At 43.9% G+C, this 15,083-nt stretch overlaps 1 protein-coding gene across 2 annotated transcripts in view; it reads right to left on the bottom strand.

The window, feature by feature from the left end:
- SRGAP1 (SLIT-ROBO Rho GTPase activating protein 1) overlaps positions 1–14,834 on the bottom strand; it is a 111,947-nt gene extending 97,113 nt beyond the window's left edge. The window contains exons 1-2 of one of the 2 annotated variants that reach the window (XM_083399490.1): positions 14,765–14,834; positions 13,318–13,536 (exon numbers count right to left, since the gene is read on the bottom strand). In XM_083399490.1, the coding sequence (XP_083255616.1) occupies positions 13,318–13,384 (67 nt within the window). In that variant the 5' untranslated portion in view covers positions 13,385–13,536; positions 14,765–14,834. Of the gene's footprint in view, positions 1–13,317; positions 14,151–14,764 lie in introns of those variants that run through there. The other variant, XM_083399489.1, reaches the window with a different exon arrangement.
- Between the last annotated feature and the right edge of the window lie 249 nt (positions 14,835–15,083).

Raw genomic sequence — 15,083 nt, 5'->3', positions numbered from 1 at the left:
AAGAGTGTGAGATTGGTTAACGGGTGTTTAGAAGGGGTAAAGGTAAAGGGACCCCTGACTATTAGGTCCAGTCGTGACAGACTCTGGGGTTGCGGCACTCATCTCGCAGGGATAGGCTGTGCTCAATCCTACCTGATGATTTGTGGTTCTTAAGCCCAAGAGCAGAGACCACAGGTGGCTGAGAACAGTCTGACAGCTGGGATCATGTGAAGAACATAGTAGCAAGCCTACGGACTAGAAACTTGTTTACACATATGGAAGTAGAATGTTCATACCTGTATGCTGCGATAGAAGCAGAACTGAGACGTAACCCACCATCTCTTGTGGGTGCAAAATGGCAAAAGAGAACAGACTGTAGGACTGGGCAGGGCCTTTGTCTCCGCATGATAGTAAATGCTGTTTAAATATTGTGAAAACAGATCTATGGAAACAGATTATGCAATATTCTGGAAGATTCAGTGTCTCTATGTTTAGCATCTCTATGAAGCCACTAAGAAAGATAATCTGAAGCATTGAGTGAAATGTCATCAAAGTCCGGATGAAACTTGGTTCTGTGCTTTTCATTAAATAAGCATTCAGAAGCAAATGACAAATCTAGATCAGCGGATGGAAGTTAAACAAACTGAAATTGGATCATTAAGATGGAGGCAACGCTGATGGGCAATTCCAATGCTCAGAAAGAAAATATTATTGTCTAGTGTTTGAAATGAGGTGGTAGTAATCGCCCCATCTGACTATAGTGTGGAACTTGGGGATGGCTCCTGAATCCTGCTCAGATCAGAGTGGGTATGGTTTTGGGGCACCTTTTACCACTTGCTGGAGGAGACTCTTGAGAGTCCCATGGACTGCAAGAAGATCAAACGCATCCATTCTTAAGGAAATTAGCCCTGAGTGCTCACTGGAAGGGCAGATCCTGAAGCTGAGGCGCCAGTACTTTGGCCACCTCATGAGAAGAGAAGACTCCCTGGAAAAGACCCTGATGTTGGGAAAGATGGAGGGCACAAGGAGAAGGGGATGACAGACGACAAGATGGTTGGACAGTGTTCTCAAAGCTACAAACATGAGTCTGACCAAACTGCGGGAGGCAGTGGAAAACAGGAGTGCCTGGCGTGCTCTGGTCCATGGGGTCATGAAGAGTCGGACACGACTGAACAACTAAACAACAATTACCACTTGCATTTGTATTACCAACAGAGATCTTGACACACTGATCTTATCCATGCTACCATAACATCAAGGATCGAATACAGCAATATTCTTGACATGAGGCTCCCCTTGAAGATGACTTACAATCTCCAGGTGGTACAGAATGCTAAATCTCACATACTGGAAGGAGATTATTATTCTGTCACTTGTGTAGCAGCTGCATTAGTCGCCTGCGATGTGAAATTCTGGGCCCAATTCAAGGTGCATGTTTTTACCCGTTTAAAGCAATCCATAGCCTGCATACATTCCTTAGATACAATCTCTCCCCACACATTATGATAATTTGATGAGGACATGCTCTGTATATCTTTGTTACAGGAGTTTAAATAAGTCTGCTTTTAGGGTCCAGGCCTCGATTGCAATTGCCTCAAGCCTCTGGAATAATTGCCCAGTCGCTGCGAGTGAGAGCTGTAAATCCCACTTAATTCATGGGTGGCTTTTTGGCAACGTAATTGAAGAGCTGTTCTGATTAATTTAATGTAAGAACCAGGACTTGTTAACCACCAGCTATTCACAGTTCTCTTAACTGCCAGGCATGAGCCGTGGGCAGTAGCCTAGGTGAGTCAAGAACCATGAGACGGCTCGGAACTGAAAAGCAATTCTGATTAGAAGGAGCAATGGAAACCACAGGTCTATAGAAGGAAGATGCACTTTCAACACCCATCAGCTGATGGGCAGCAGAAGCATGCCTTACTAGTGTAGGAACAATCAGGAGCTTTCCTTTGTAGCCACATTGGTACCTGCCCCATACCTGACATCACATATGGCATCAGGTGTGGGGCAGCTGTGTGTGATTTAGGGAAAATAGCCTGGTGGGACAAATGGGGAGACATGTTAGGCCCAGCTTGACCCATGCAGCAGAGGTTCCCCACCCTTCACTGGAGCTTAAGCAAGGCTCAATTGAAACAAGAAAGTACTTGTGTTTTCCTGCCTGCCCAGAAGCAGCCATGTTGCGACCCGAAAGTTCTGTCCTGATAACTTTCCCACATGGAGCAATAGTCGGTAGTTCATGACACCTACATTCAAATAACGTATAAAAATAAGTGTATTTTGTGATAAGCTGTTCTGGAAGGCATGTTTAAATGCTAATTTTAACAATTTTTCTTAATCATAGGAATAGGACAGAACAGACTTAAGAAGAAAATATGCAGAAGTGACAATGACTGCTCAATCCATTTCTAACCATAAACCAGTCTTTGCTGTCCCATCTTTGTATCTGGAACACAAATTTGCAGATGTATCTACAAATAGAAGCCCATTATCCACTTGGTTCATAAGCCTTCTGTTCTCAATATACTTGCTTTGCAAGTATATACATGAATGCATAACCCTCTACTCATCCAGCCGGAGGGACTGATCATTATTCTACCATAGCAATGTACATATGGGCACTGTGAACGATAAAAACTTGCCTGGGATACTGGAGCGCAGAAAGAGACGACTATGAAAGCCAATGCAAAACCATAAACCTGTAAAATACAACTGTGAAATCCTGTGATACAGTGAGCCTCTGATCTATTACCGACCTAAGCAAGACTCTAGTTGGCAGCCTTTAGCCTATATATTCCATGTCCCGTCACTAATCTCCCCCAAGCCGTTCTGGAACTATCTTATTAGCATTCTGCTTCACAGTCCATAAGGGAATTAAAGATTTAGAGAATTCTCGTTTACCAAATGTTTCACTGACTTTAACCTTCTGACCCACTGTGGCTACATTGACCCATTAACATTATTAAAATCAATTGCAAGGGCAAAAGGTCTCTCAGAGCAAGTTCCCTCTTTGTACAGGGCAGAAACTACCCTACTCCGGGTAGCTGAAGTCAGGACACACAGCTACGCACATGCTGTGCTAGATAACCAGCTCTTTAATTAGCAGAACAGCTGTGCTTAAAAAATGGTGTTTGAACTGTGGTAGCTTTCTGTAAGCTATGCAATACATAAATACAAATGTGATCAGCTTGAAAGAGTATGTAAACACATTTCTTGATGAGCTGCAGGAACTTAATATATAATAAAGACACTGGTAAGTGAAAGGGAATTTAAGCTTGTTAATTCACAGGCTTTCAGGCTAATAATCATTCATGATGAAACGTCAGCATGCACTGGCTCAGCCAGTTTCTGCTAGGCAGAAATTCTAAACTAATGCCACACAAGAAATATATATTTATATGTGTGTGCGCGCGCTGCTCCACTGGGAGACACTCTGGGTTCGAAATGTATCATTTCTTTATCATCTCTAATGCTCTTGCTCACATGGCATAAAAATATAAGCTTTCTTGATCTGTTAAACCACAAGTGTGTGACAGCAGTCTTTTGAAAGTGTGTCAAATCTCAAATTAAGAAGGAAACAGAGGAAAAATGCGAAAACGCAAGACAATTTTAGTACAGGCTCTAGAGTGCCCATTATCTACATTCTGAAACACTCGAATGCTGCTATAGTTCAGCTAGCTGCGCATCTCCTGTGGAGCCTGATGTTCCTATAAGCCTTTCCCAAACAAGCTGCCATTATAATCATACAGTATTTCTAATGCTCTGGTATATGCATCTAGACACGACTTCCCACAATGCACTGGCTGAGGCTGGAAGGAGTCACAGTCAAAAAGAAGCCTTTTGAGGGCACCAGGTTGGCAAGGCCTGTTCTATCTTATACCCTTTCTAATGTCTTTTTAAGAAGGGTTGCAGATTCCATTAAGGCCTTTACGAGTCTTGAAAGACCTACACTGGCTCCCAGTACGTTTCCAAGCACAATTCAAAGTGTTGGTGCTGACCTTTAAAGCCCTAAATGGCCTCACTCCAGGATACCTGAAGGAGCGTCTCCACCTCCATCGTTCTGCCCAGACACTGAGGTCCAGCGTCAAGGGCCTTCTGGGGGTTCCCTCACTGCAAGAAGCCAAGTTACAGGGAACCAGGCAGAGGGCCTTCTCGATAGTGGCGCCCGCCCTGTGGAAGGCCCTCCCACCAGATGTCAAAGATAAAAAATAACTACCAAACTTTTAGGAGACATCTAAAGGCAGCCCTGTTTAGGGAAGCTTTTAATGTTAAATAGGTTATTGTATTTTAGTGTTTTGTTGGATGCCGCCCAGAGTGGTTGGGGGGACCCAGCCAGATGGGTGGGATATAAATAATAATAATTATTTTTATTATTACATGCATAACCGTATACATGAAGGTGTCCCTGGAACATATGTTTTCATTGTATGTCCAAATACCAAGGAAGGAGCCTGTAATGTCCATTCTCAGGGATACTCACGAGTCATATGCAGTGATGTCAAGGAAGGAATGCACAACAACAGGGGTGGGGCTGTTCATGAACCTACGTCGCTCGACATGGGAGCAAAGAATGCTGAAACAGGGTTGAGGTGTATGAAACGCAAGTTCCAAGAGAAACTTATTTGGAAATGTTTACATAGTAGGCACATAGGCAGGGCTTACTCTATTGGTTTGTGCAATGCTTACAATATAGAACCTGCATTATTAAATTACAAGAGTAATTTATAGTGAAGGTAATAGATAAACTTCTAAAGCATTGTGTTTAGGATCCAGGTATGAGAGAGAGAACATAATAAGTATGTATTAAGCCAGTATATATGGCATTATCTTTGGTGAACAGTGATTTGGAAGCATATATACATGCTGTCAAAGCAGCAAGACTCCCAACTCAATGCTCTCTGCTAATAGATATTATATGCAGTGCTTTAGAAGAAAGACTACATCTGCTTAAGAGCCCGGAGACACAATATTCATGGATCTACTGTACTCCCGTTATTTCCCCACTGTGGCCAAATGTAAAGAGTTACAATTATTACTTCATGGAAATCATCTTCTGGCAAATCCGACGGTGTTTGTAGTAATTCCAAACATGGCTTACAAGAACTGCCACATCATAAAGAGTTCAATTACAGCATACTTCTTGTAAACTACTACTTCTGCCTTCCATGCAACAATTTTATAGAGGGCATCTTTAAATTCTCTTTTAATCACTGCGCTCAGTAGCACCGCTTCTTCTCTATCCACCCACAACATAAAGTGCATGCAATTGCAGTTAGCAATGTTTGTGGGCTAAAGCAAAGGAACCCGCCGGCTAGAAACAGGAACAGCATGCATCGTAACTTAGTTCCAAAATTCTCATTAATACGTCTATAAAGTGTGACGTGTGTCAGCTATAGTGAGGAAATAGAGGCCCAATTCAGATTTAATGGGGAAACATGACTTCCTACCCTCTGAATAAACTATGGCAAGACTCAGGTGCTCAAACTTCCCATCTTCTCTTGCACACCCAGGATGGAAGCATCCACTTTCTGTTTTAAAATTAGGAAACCGTACTTTAAGTGCAGTCCAAGAACAGTTCAGGATATGGAATCATTGATTCAGATACTGGCTTGTTCTCAAATGATAGTTTACACAGTTTCCCAAGTCTGGATGTCGCAGAGGACCTGTTGCTTCTGAAAGAGGAAGAGAGTGGAAGGTTGAACATGTGAGCCTTGGCGCACTGTGACTTGTTCGCCAGGAAATATTTCCATTTTGAAACCTCTGAACTGGAACCAAGCGCTCTTTTTATACATCAAACTGGCCAGATTCTACACGTAGATAGCAGTTCAACTGCTTATAGCAAAACATGGTGGATCAGTATGGCTGGGTGGATAGCAGCATCACCCAGGTTTTTCTAGAGCTGCACAGCATATCCACTGCTTCCTCAGTATTTCTCAACCATATGACACCATTATATCCACTAAGTGTGAATATAATAACATTTTCCCACTCTCTTTCACTATGGCATGAATAACTAGGAGACATGTAATTTGTGGGTCTACTGTGGTTTATGTAGCAAAATGCAAGCATGATAGCCAAATGCTAATTTTATCTTGGGGTGCTCCAGAAGTTAAAATAATTACCTTCCCTTCCAAAAAAGGGGAAGATTATTAAAATGTAAGTTTTGCTTAATAATTTGCGAAGATGCCATTCATTTTCATCTTACAAACAATTAAGGAAAGATTTGTCCTCATTCGTATTTCTTGCCACAATACTACCCACAGAATCAAGTTGGTTATTCTTGGTTACAATTTTGTGCCAAACCAAAACTGTCACCTAGAGATCCTAAATATCTTGGGACAAATTTATCTGGAAACACAATTTTATTGCTGCAAAAAAGCCAGAGACTCTGGACATCTGAGACAGCAGCTGTGTCTCTCACCCAAACACAGCCATAAAGAAATTCACAGCTCTCCCTTTCACACTTCTGCAATAAGTGTTAGCAAACGTTCTCCCTACAATATGTGTTTACTTCTGAGAAGCAAGCTTAAGAAGTATAATATAAAGCAAGTGTGAAATATCAGCACTGCCTTTTAAACAATCAAAAGTAAGAATAGGGAAAGATAGCTTCTGTGTTTGATTTCTGACAAGTGGCTGTGGCTAAACACAACACTAAATAATTGTACAATGGTACCTTGGTTCTCGAACGGCTTACTTGTCGAAGAAATCAGCTCCCAAACGCCACAAACCCGGAAGTTAAGTGTTCAGGTCTGCAAACGTTTTTTGGAAGCTGAACATCTGACACGGCTTCTGCTTGAGTGCAGGGAGCTTCTGCAGCCAATCTGAAGCCGTGCCTTGGTTTTCGAACAGTTTTGGGAGTTGGACAGACTCCCAGAACGGATTAAGTTCAGGAACCAAGGTACCACTGTATAGTGTGGTATGAGCATGCATGAGCAGAACGGACCCTAAGCAAAAATTTAGGCTCTCATTTCCGTTCCCACCTCCAAGTCTTCTGCTGCACAGCCAGGAGGAGGACTTTGTTCACATTTAATTTCACTTTCCACAAATTCTGGCTTGGTGTGTCCTATGAACTACAGATCATTGTTTAAAACTGACTCGGAACAATGGGTTACATGGCTTGCTTTGCTTAACTAACTAGTTTGGTTTAAACCATGATTTCCAAATCATATAGCACAACCACCATGGAAGCTAAGAACTGGTGACGCCCTTCTGCTGGCCACATGGGGGTTGTAAGGAGGAGTATGCAGACCCAAGGCTTTGGTTAGGCTTCTTCTTAGTCATGCATGTAGGGTCAAACCATGGTTTAGCATCACAGAAGAACAAGGCCAGTGTGCTATTTTGAAATGCGGCACACAAACCTCTTTTGGAGCCTAAATGAATGGGCACATTACTTAATACAATTCAGAGGGACAAGCAGAAACAGAAACTCCTGCACCTCATTGAATAGAGAAAATTTGCAGGTTTTCTCAAGGCTGCATGTGAAACTGTCCATTGCAAACTTAAGTGGATTTTTTCTGCCTTCTCACACATGCTACATTTGACCAAATTTAACTGTATCACAATTTTATTTTCTTCCCTGAAAAAATGATAGCTCTCTTCTAGTTTAAACAAATTTTCATCTACTTTGAGATTCTTGGAAGAAGATTTTGTATACTTTGTTCTGCTAAAACTTCCTTCCTAAACAGCTGCTGCTAATACAAAATCTTTTAAAAAGTAGGGCACGGAAGATTCAAGTAAATATTAATTATTACACTGAGGCTTAGGCAAATACTAAATGTTCAAGATCAGAAAAAGCAATATACTTTAATGTCACTTCCATAATTTCCAGAATTCTGCAATGCAGCTTTTGGATCTTATCATTTAGACATAGATGTTTTGTGTTTGAGAGAACTATCATGGTGTAATGACTAGAATATTAGGTTTGTATGTAGAAGCTCAAGTCCGTTCAGATAATCAATGGCCAGCAATTCATCGGGTGACAAAATGGCCAAATCACTATCTCTCTTGTTTCACAAAACTATATCATGAAGTGGCCTGGCAATGATGTCACAATTACAAGCAACTTATCCGGCGAAAATCCAGAAAAATAAACATCTGCACCAAACATCTCTGACCTAAGAACCTGGCCATTGTTGTTAGACAAACTCCAGCTATTTAAACAAATTCATTTAATGGTGCATATCATAATGTGCATTATTTCCTGGGCTCCATGATCACTGCAGATTGTGACAGCAGTCACGAAATTAAAAGATGCCTGCTTCTTGGGAGAAAAGCAATGACAAACCTAGACAGCATCTTAAAAAGCAGAGACATCACCTTGCCAACAAAGGCCCGTATAGTTAAAGCAATGGTTTTCCCAGTGGTGATGTATGGAAGTGAGAGCTGGACCATAAAGAAGGCTAATCGCCGAAGAATTGATGCTTTTGAATTATGGTGCTGGAGGAGACTCTTGAGAGTCCCATGGACTGCAAGAAGATCAAACCTATCCATTCTTAAGGAAATCAGCTCTGAGTGCTCACTGGAAGGACAGATCCTGAAGCTGAGACTCCCAATACTTTGGCCACCTCATGAAAAGAGAAGACTCCCTGGAAAAGACCCTGATGTTGGGAAGGATTGAGGGCACAAGGAGAAGGGGACAACAGAGGACGAGATGGTTGGACAGCGTTCTCAAAGCTACCAACGTGAGTTTGACCAAACTGCGGGAGGCAGTGGAAGACAGGAGTGCCTGGCGTGCTCTGGTCCATGGGGTCACGAAGAGTCGGACACAACTAAACAACAACAACGATGATAATGTTCCATCCCTCCCGGTCGATGTTGTGTTGAGTCTACACTGCCTCCTGTACCATCTGCACTGTGACTGGAATGGATACCGGATGGGTTACAATGGCAAGTACAGACTGCATGGTCAGAAAAGTATTTCTAAACTACACTGCTGCTGTTTCTTCCAGATAATTCCTGTTTCTTCAGGAAGTACAGGAAACTGCTATGCAGAAGCAGTATTATAATACTGGGATGTTTTGTACATTATATGGTCACCCACACCGATACTGCCTTGAACAGCAGTTACCAAATGTGAAGTACAGCATTTCACCATGTAGACTTAACAATATTCACTGCAAACCTTTCTTTTTCAGGAAGTTTGCAGTGACCTGGAGAAGACTGCCAAATCAGCACCTCGAATTACTGAATAAATAGAGCTTGTTATATGCCAACAGCTGCCACATGGAGTAACCTGAAACGTCTTTCAAATGGCAGCTGTAATGCATAAATTGGCCTTCAGAAGTATAATTGCTGGGTTCCTGTAAAGATTAATAGATAAAAGTTTGTACTCCATAGGTTAGGCTAGGCCTCAATCTGCAGTTACAGCCTAAGTTTTTTAAAAAATACTAATAAAACACCAGTGACCTATGGCATTTCCTTGTACTCAGTCCTCCAACTGAAACATCTCACTAAATTATCCAACTAGTTTTAGTAGAACGCAAGGCACATTCTCTCAACGTGTCATGCTAATTATTTTGGTGTTTCTTCAATAAGTCAAAATACAAGACTTGAACGAAGTCAAGATCTAGCAGCCCCTGTAGAACACTGTGGAACACAGATAATCTTTTACATATTCTAATACTAGTAGATCTCATCCACAATGACTGACTTTGAATTCTGTTTATATATTATTAAGGTTAAATATCATTAAATTGTTACATGTTAACAATGGTTCCATGCTGTTCTTCTTGAAGTATTCTTCAAGTTTTACCAGGACATGGAAAAACACAGATGACTGACTTGAAGCAGAGTGGCAAAATGCACTTGGTAAACTACCAGTCTAATCGCCCATTCGGATGCAGAGTTCAGCATGCCATACCTAATTCTGCATACAACGGCAGCCTTGTATACTTTGGCTTAGACCCAGCTACAGTCATGCACATGTAGCCAAAGACAATCAACGGCTCCATGATGTGGGCATCCATCCCCAAAGCACACCCCTACATATCCAACTGGTCCAACAGGGGCTAGCGCAACCATGATCAAGATACACATTTCCACCTGCCTTAGTTGAAGGCACAGAAACATATCCCTCTACACATCTCACTTGCCAGATATGGCATTTATAATCATCATAGTCCTTTATTAACAAAGGCTATTTCTGCAAACTGAACACTTCATTTTGTGACAAAAACAGTCTATGTGCACTAGAGTGAGTAGCACGTCTATTTTCTTGTGGCCAGATATAAGACTGACATGTTGACTTGCTAGACTGACATGTTGACATGCTACAGCCATGTGAGTGGAGCTTATTCTTCATGTGTTTTATAAGGAAAATAACTGAGGAAAAATAGGATAATTATTTCCACTGGGATAAACTACACATTTGAGACCGTTGTTGTTTATTAAAAGTGTACTGCAAAGAACAGCCCCAGCAACCACTTCATTTGCCCAATTTATTTACCATGTTTATTCTTATTCCTGAATTCAACAATATAGCCAGTTATCTAAAAACATGACAGCCCAAATCCTCCTCCTTGTATGGTTATTTTATTACTATTTATTCCTACTTTGGGAGGAAGGTTGGTATATTAATGTATTAAATATATGCATACATTCCTAGACCACCCTTCGGCCCAAGGCAACACACAATATTTCCAATAAAATTTGTAACATATTAAAACCATTCTAATACAAAATTGTCCACCACAGACCAACAAGCCCTTGGGTCAAACTCTCCCCATAAGCTTGCAGGGGAAGAAATGTCTTCTTCTGACTTCACAAGCCTGGAAGTGATGACACAACTGTGCCTTCAATGGAAAGGAGTTCCACAATGAGAGTTCCACAACAGAGAAGGCCCAGTTTCTCATCATCATAAACAAATCATGGCCATTGATGGGAGCTCCCCTGCAGATCTTAGGAGCTCAAACTAGTAGATGCTGGGAGATGTCTCTAGCCAGTACTTGGGACCCAAGTTGTGTAGGACTTTATGTGCCAAGTCAACATGAAGTCTGGTATTGCTCATAACAGAATATTTTCTTTAAAAAAATTGCCCAATGATCTGTTCAATCTAGTATGCTCACAGAATCCACAAGCCAAAAATCATTTGGTGGTATAGGTAGCTTGGTGTTGTTACTAGTTGTCAGAGAATTTAGTATCTCTGTAGCAGTTTTCTTCTTTCCCATGTTTAGCAAATGCAAAAACAAAACCCATTAAACTGCACATAAGTTTGTTTCATCTAAATAACATATACTTTCCCCACTAAAGTTTGTTTTCAACACAATACACACAACCATTTAAATTATTTCTATTCTAGTACTGCTATTTTGTATCTGCGTTCTGATAGTTGTCCCATATATCCCTGCTGAGCAACTGAATTCCTCAGATTGTACACTGCTGAGAGTATAGTTATATCCCAGAGGTGCACTTGGCTTGTACAAGAACTCCCAGGCAGTTTGTGTTACAGAGTTCCCTAGGAAAAGAGACTGATGGTTAAACCACTCTGCAAGAGGTAGAAAGGTATCCTAACAGCTCTGAGCATCCTTAACAAACTACAATACCAGAGGAACGACTCTTGAAGCAATACAATAGTGTTTTAAATACACAGTGTGGAAGTGGCCTCAATTAAATTACCAGCTGAAACTAGATAGGCTCCTAGCACTGCGATATTTAGCCACCCATTGAAACTTTTTGTTTAAGGCAGTTTTCCTTTGAGATCTGATTCAGTAATCTGTGCAGCAATTGCATATCTGAAGAAAGTGGGGTTTTCATACCCCCCATACTCTGGAGGCACCAGCTAGGCACTCATCCTTCAAGCTGAACAGAGTCACGTAAGATTCTGAGACAGTTCTGGCAAAGAACTGGAAGGCCAGTCATACATTTCAAAGCCACGTGTGACTGTACGGTAGACAATGCATGCCTGGTCTTTTTCTGGCTGCTGCTCCACATTAAAAAGCTAGTAGGGTGGAACTATAGCCATAGGTACCCAGTTGCTTGTCTGGGAACCCTTAGTGTAGAGATCAAAGTTTCCCAAACTTGGGTCTCCAGCTGTTTTTGGACTACAACTCCCATCATCCCTAGTTAGCAGGACCTGTGGTCAAGGATGATGGGAACTGTAGTCCAAAAACAGCTGGAGACCCTTTTGGGAAACCCTGGTGTAGGTGAACAGAGTTCTACCAAAGCCAACAGGACACTATGTGAAACGGCGTTCCTGATGACATCACATGTTGGATTTGCATATGCAAAGAGTATTTCATTACTATGGACAAACTCAAAATTACAATATAAACTTTTATTATGTACACACGCCGGAGCAAATTAATCTGTATGCTCCAATATAGCCCACATTAGTTTTCGACCAATGAAGTGAAGAACTTAAATCAGCACATACAAGGAACGTGAACTAGCATATTTCTAGAAGGAAGATCTTGTTTGTTTCCAAGAGACATTTTATTCAAAAGCTGCCAAGTGCTAGAAAACAGAAGCTGCAGATATAATGAAGCTACAGAACAGGAAAGTGAAACTCTTAAAATATTATGTATGATTGTATAAACACTGTCTTCCGCTGTGACATTAAAATAAAAAAGCAATCACGGAGAAACAGAACTGATGTACAATATAGGCAGGGAGGATGTTGTAGCATTGTTTCTACTGTTAAAAGACTGCTTTTTAAAAGGCTACCGAACATTTGTAACTGATTAAATAGAAGGTGCATGGTCTAAGCCAGCCATTCCAGATATATGGGAGCTGTCAATCAGTTACAACCCTCCCTTTGCCAAATCAAAGGGCATCCTGGAAGTAAATTAAGTGTAGCAATTGCAATCTACGCTGTTAAAATTGTGCAATCAAGCAATATTTTTAAAAAGAAAAAAAAGGAAAGAGTCCTCACTTCCAGGTTAACTGTGGCTGGGAAAGAGAGGGGCTGTGCAAGCCCATTTCCCTTTCCACACTGGATACTGTGACTCTATTAACCAGATGACTCTGTGATGAGTCTTCAGCTGGAAGCTGGGGCACTTATCACCTAAAATGGTTTAAGCTTATCCCCCATGACACACACTCGCCTACCAATTTATCACACTCTTAAATCAGCGAGTGGCCTGAGCGGTACAAAGGTGGACTTTCCCCCACCCTTTCCATTGGGGCGTGGGGGGGGGGGGTCGGATTTAGCCAGGATTATAACCCCCGTTATAATCTGAGGATGCCAGGTTTTTTTTTGGGGGGGGGGCAATTACTCGGAATGGAAAGATGTGCGCTCGCCTTCTTGCATTGGTGAGTTAAGGCAGGATAAAAACCAAGAGGAGAGTCAGAAACGAGGAGGAGGCTTCCCTGTCCCACCCCGACGGCCACCTCAAGACTTCTTACCTTTCACTTGACTTTCATATTCGGCCACGATCTCCTTGTCCTTCTTGAATCTGCTCGGGGTTGACATATTATCCGCCCGGTTCTTCTTTCAGGGTAGGGAATCACTTGGCAGAGTTTCGCGCGGCACAATTTGTAATTGCGGCGCTTACAGCAGAGATCTTCCTCGAGGTGGGAAGGACTTCGCTGCGCGTCCCAAGCTAGATCTGCCGGCGATCGTAGCTGGAAAGGCGAGAGAGAGAAAGAGGGGACTTTTAGGCTAATCCCGGAGCAGGCACCATCTCCGGGGCGCGGCAGCAGCAGCAGCAGCAGCAACAAACCAAAGGCTGGGCGTCGAAGCGGCGGAGACCAGCCCTTCCCCTCGAGGCTCGACAAATCCCTCGCTATTTTCTTCCTGCGGCCGCTGCCTTTCACTCAGTCCGCGCCAGAGCCGGGACGGCCGCCCGCAGCATCGCGGGACCGAGGCGGCGAAATTTCGCCTGCGGACCAGAAATTTCGCCCGCGGCTACGAGCGCGGCGAGAGGCAAGCAGGCGGGACTCGGGCAGGGGGCGCCTCAGAGCTCCGAAACAAAAGTTCTCTCTCCCCCCTAATGGCTTCTCCGCCTTCCCGCTCTCTCCGGAGCCAAGCCCCTCGCGCCGCCGCCGCCGCTGCTGCTGCTACCACGCCTTCGCCGCCTCAGCCGCCCTCTCCTCCTCTTGTCCGCAGCTGCTGGCCTGGGAATGCAGGCGAAGCGCGCAGCCCACCCGAAGCCGCCGCGCGCAGGCAAGAGACTAAGCCGCCAGCCCGGGAGCTTCCAAGCGCCTCGCGGGTTCTCCTTCTGCCGCCCCTCCCCTGCTCCGAGCCGACACCCCTCGCGGCCAATGGGGGCCGCGCCGCCTCTGCCGCTGCCCAATGACAGGAGGGCGGAGGGCGGTGCTTAGCGGGCCAGGCTGCCCGGATGCCTCCCGGGGTGAGCGAGGAGCGGACCCTGCCCAGGCTCGCGCCTAAAGCGCCCGCTTTGCCGGGCGAGATGCCGCTAGGAAGGAGAAGGGAGGGTTATTGCTAGCAGCTGCAAAAGGGGAAGCGGCGGGGCGAGAGGAGGAGGAGGGGGGTGGCGTGGGGGTTCTCCTCCTCCCGGTTTCTCGCCCCAGGAGCATATGGTGAGCGGGGCTTTGCTAGGGAAAAGGGGTGCGAGGCAGAGATAAGGTGTTTCAAGAGCCCTTGATCCTGGCGTGGAAAGTTCAATCCGCCGCTGTCTGGCTGGAAGTGGGAGGGGGAAGGCTGCTTAGTTTGGGGATCACGCTTTTGCAACCTTGCCGCGCGACCGCCGGAGCATTGTTTCTGTTCTACAGTATTGGCTTGGAAGCCCCAGTTCCTCAGGCTGGTTCCTGCTTGCATCGCTTGCCACCGAGACGTTTCGTTGAAACTGCTAGAAGGCGATAGCGGAGCTCAAGGGTTAATCGCACCCACCCAGCTTCGCTCCCTCGATATAACCTGAGATGCGGGCAGCTTCCCTTCTGATGTGACCACAGTCTCGATGCGAAGTGACCACACCCATCTTTGTGGAGGGGACACACACACACACAGTCTCGGTAGACTGAAATCTGAATAGGAGGCGAGGCCCTTCTTGCTTGTGGATCTCAAAAGTGTGTATTTTAAGCAGCACGGGATGTGGGCAGCTGGGATTTTGCTATTGTTGCTCAATAAGAAGCAAAATCAACCAAGCCTTTCATAACATTTTTATTCAGGCTGGCTCTGGCAGTGACTGAACATCAGGTCAATAATTGTT

The sequence above is a fragment of the Podarcis tiliguerta genome, assembly GCF_965153285.1.
Source record: "Podarcis tiliguerta genome assembly, chromosome: 10".
Lineage (NCBI taxonomy): Eukaryota > Metazoa > Chordata > Lepidosauria > Squamata > Lacertidae > Podarcis > Podarcis tiliguerta.
The sequence above is the reverse complement of the archived record's forward strand: the minus strand, read 5'-3'. Positions and strand labels throughout refer to the sequence as shown.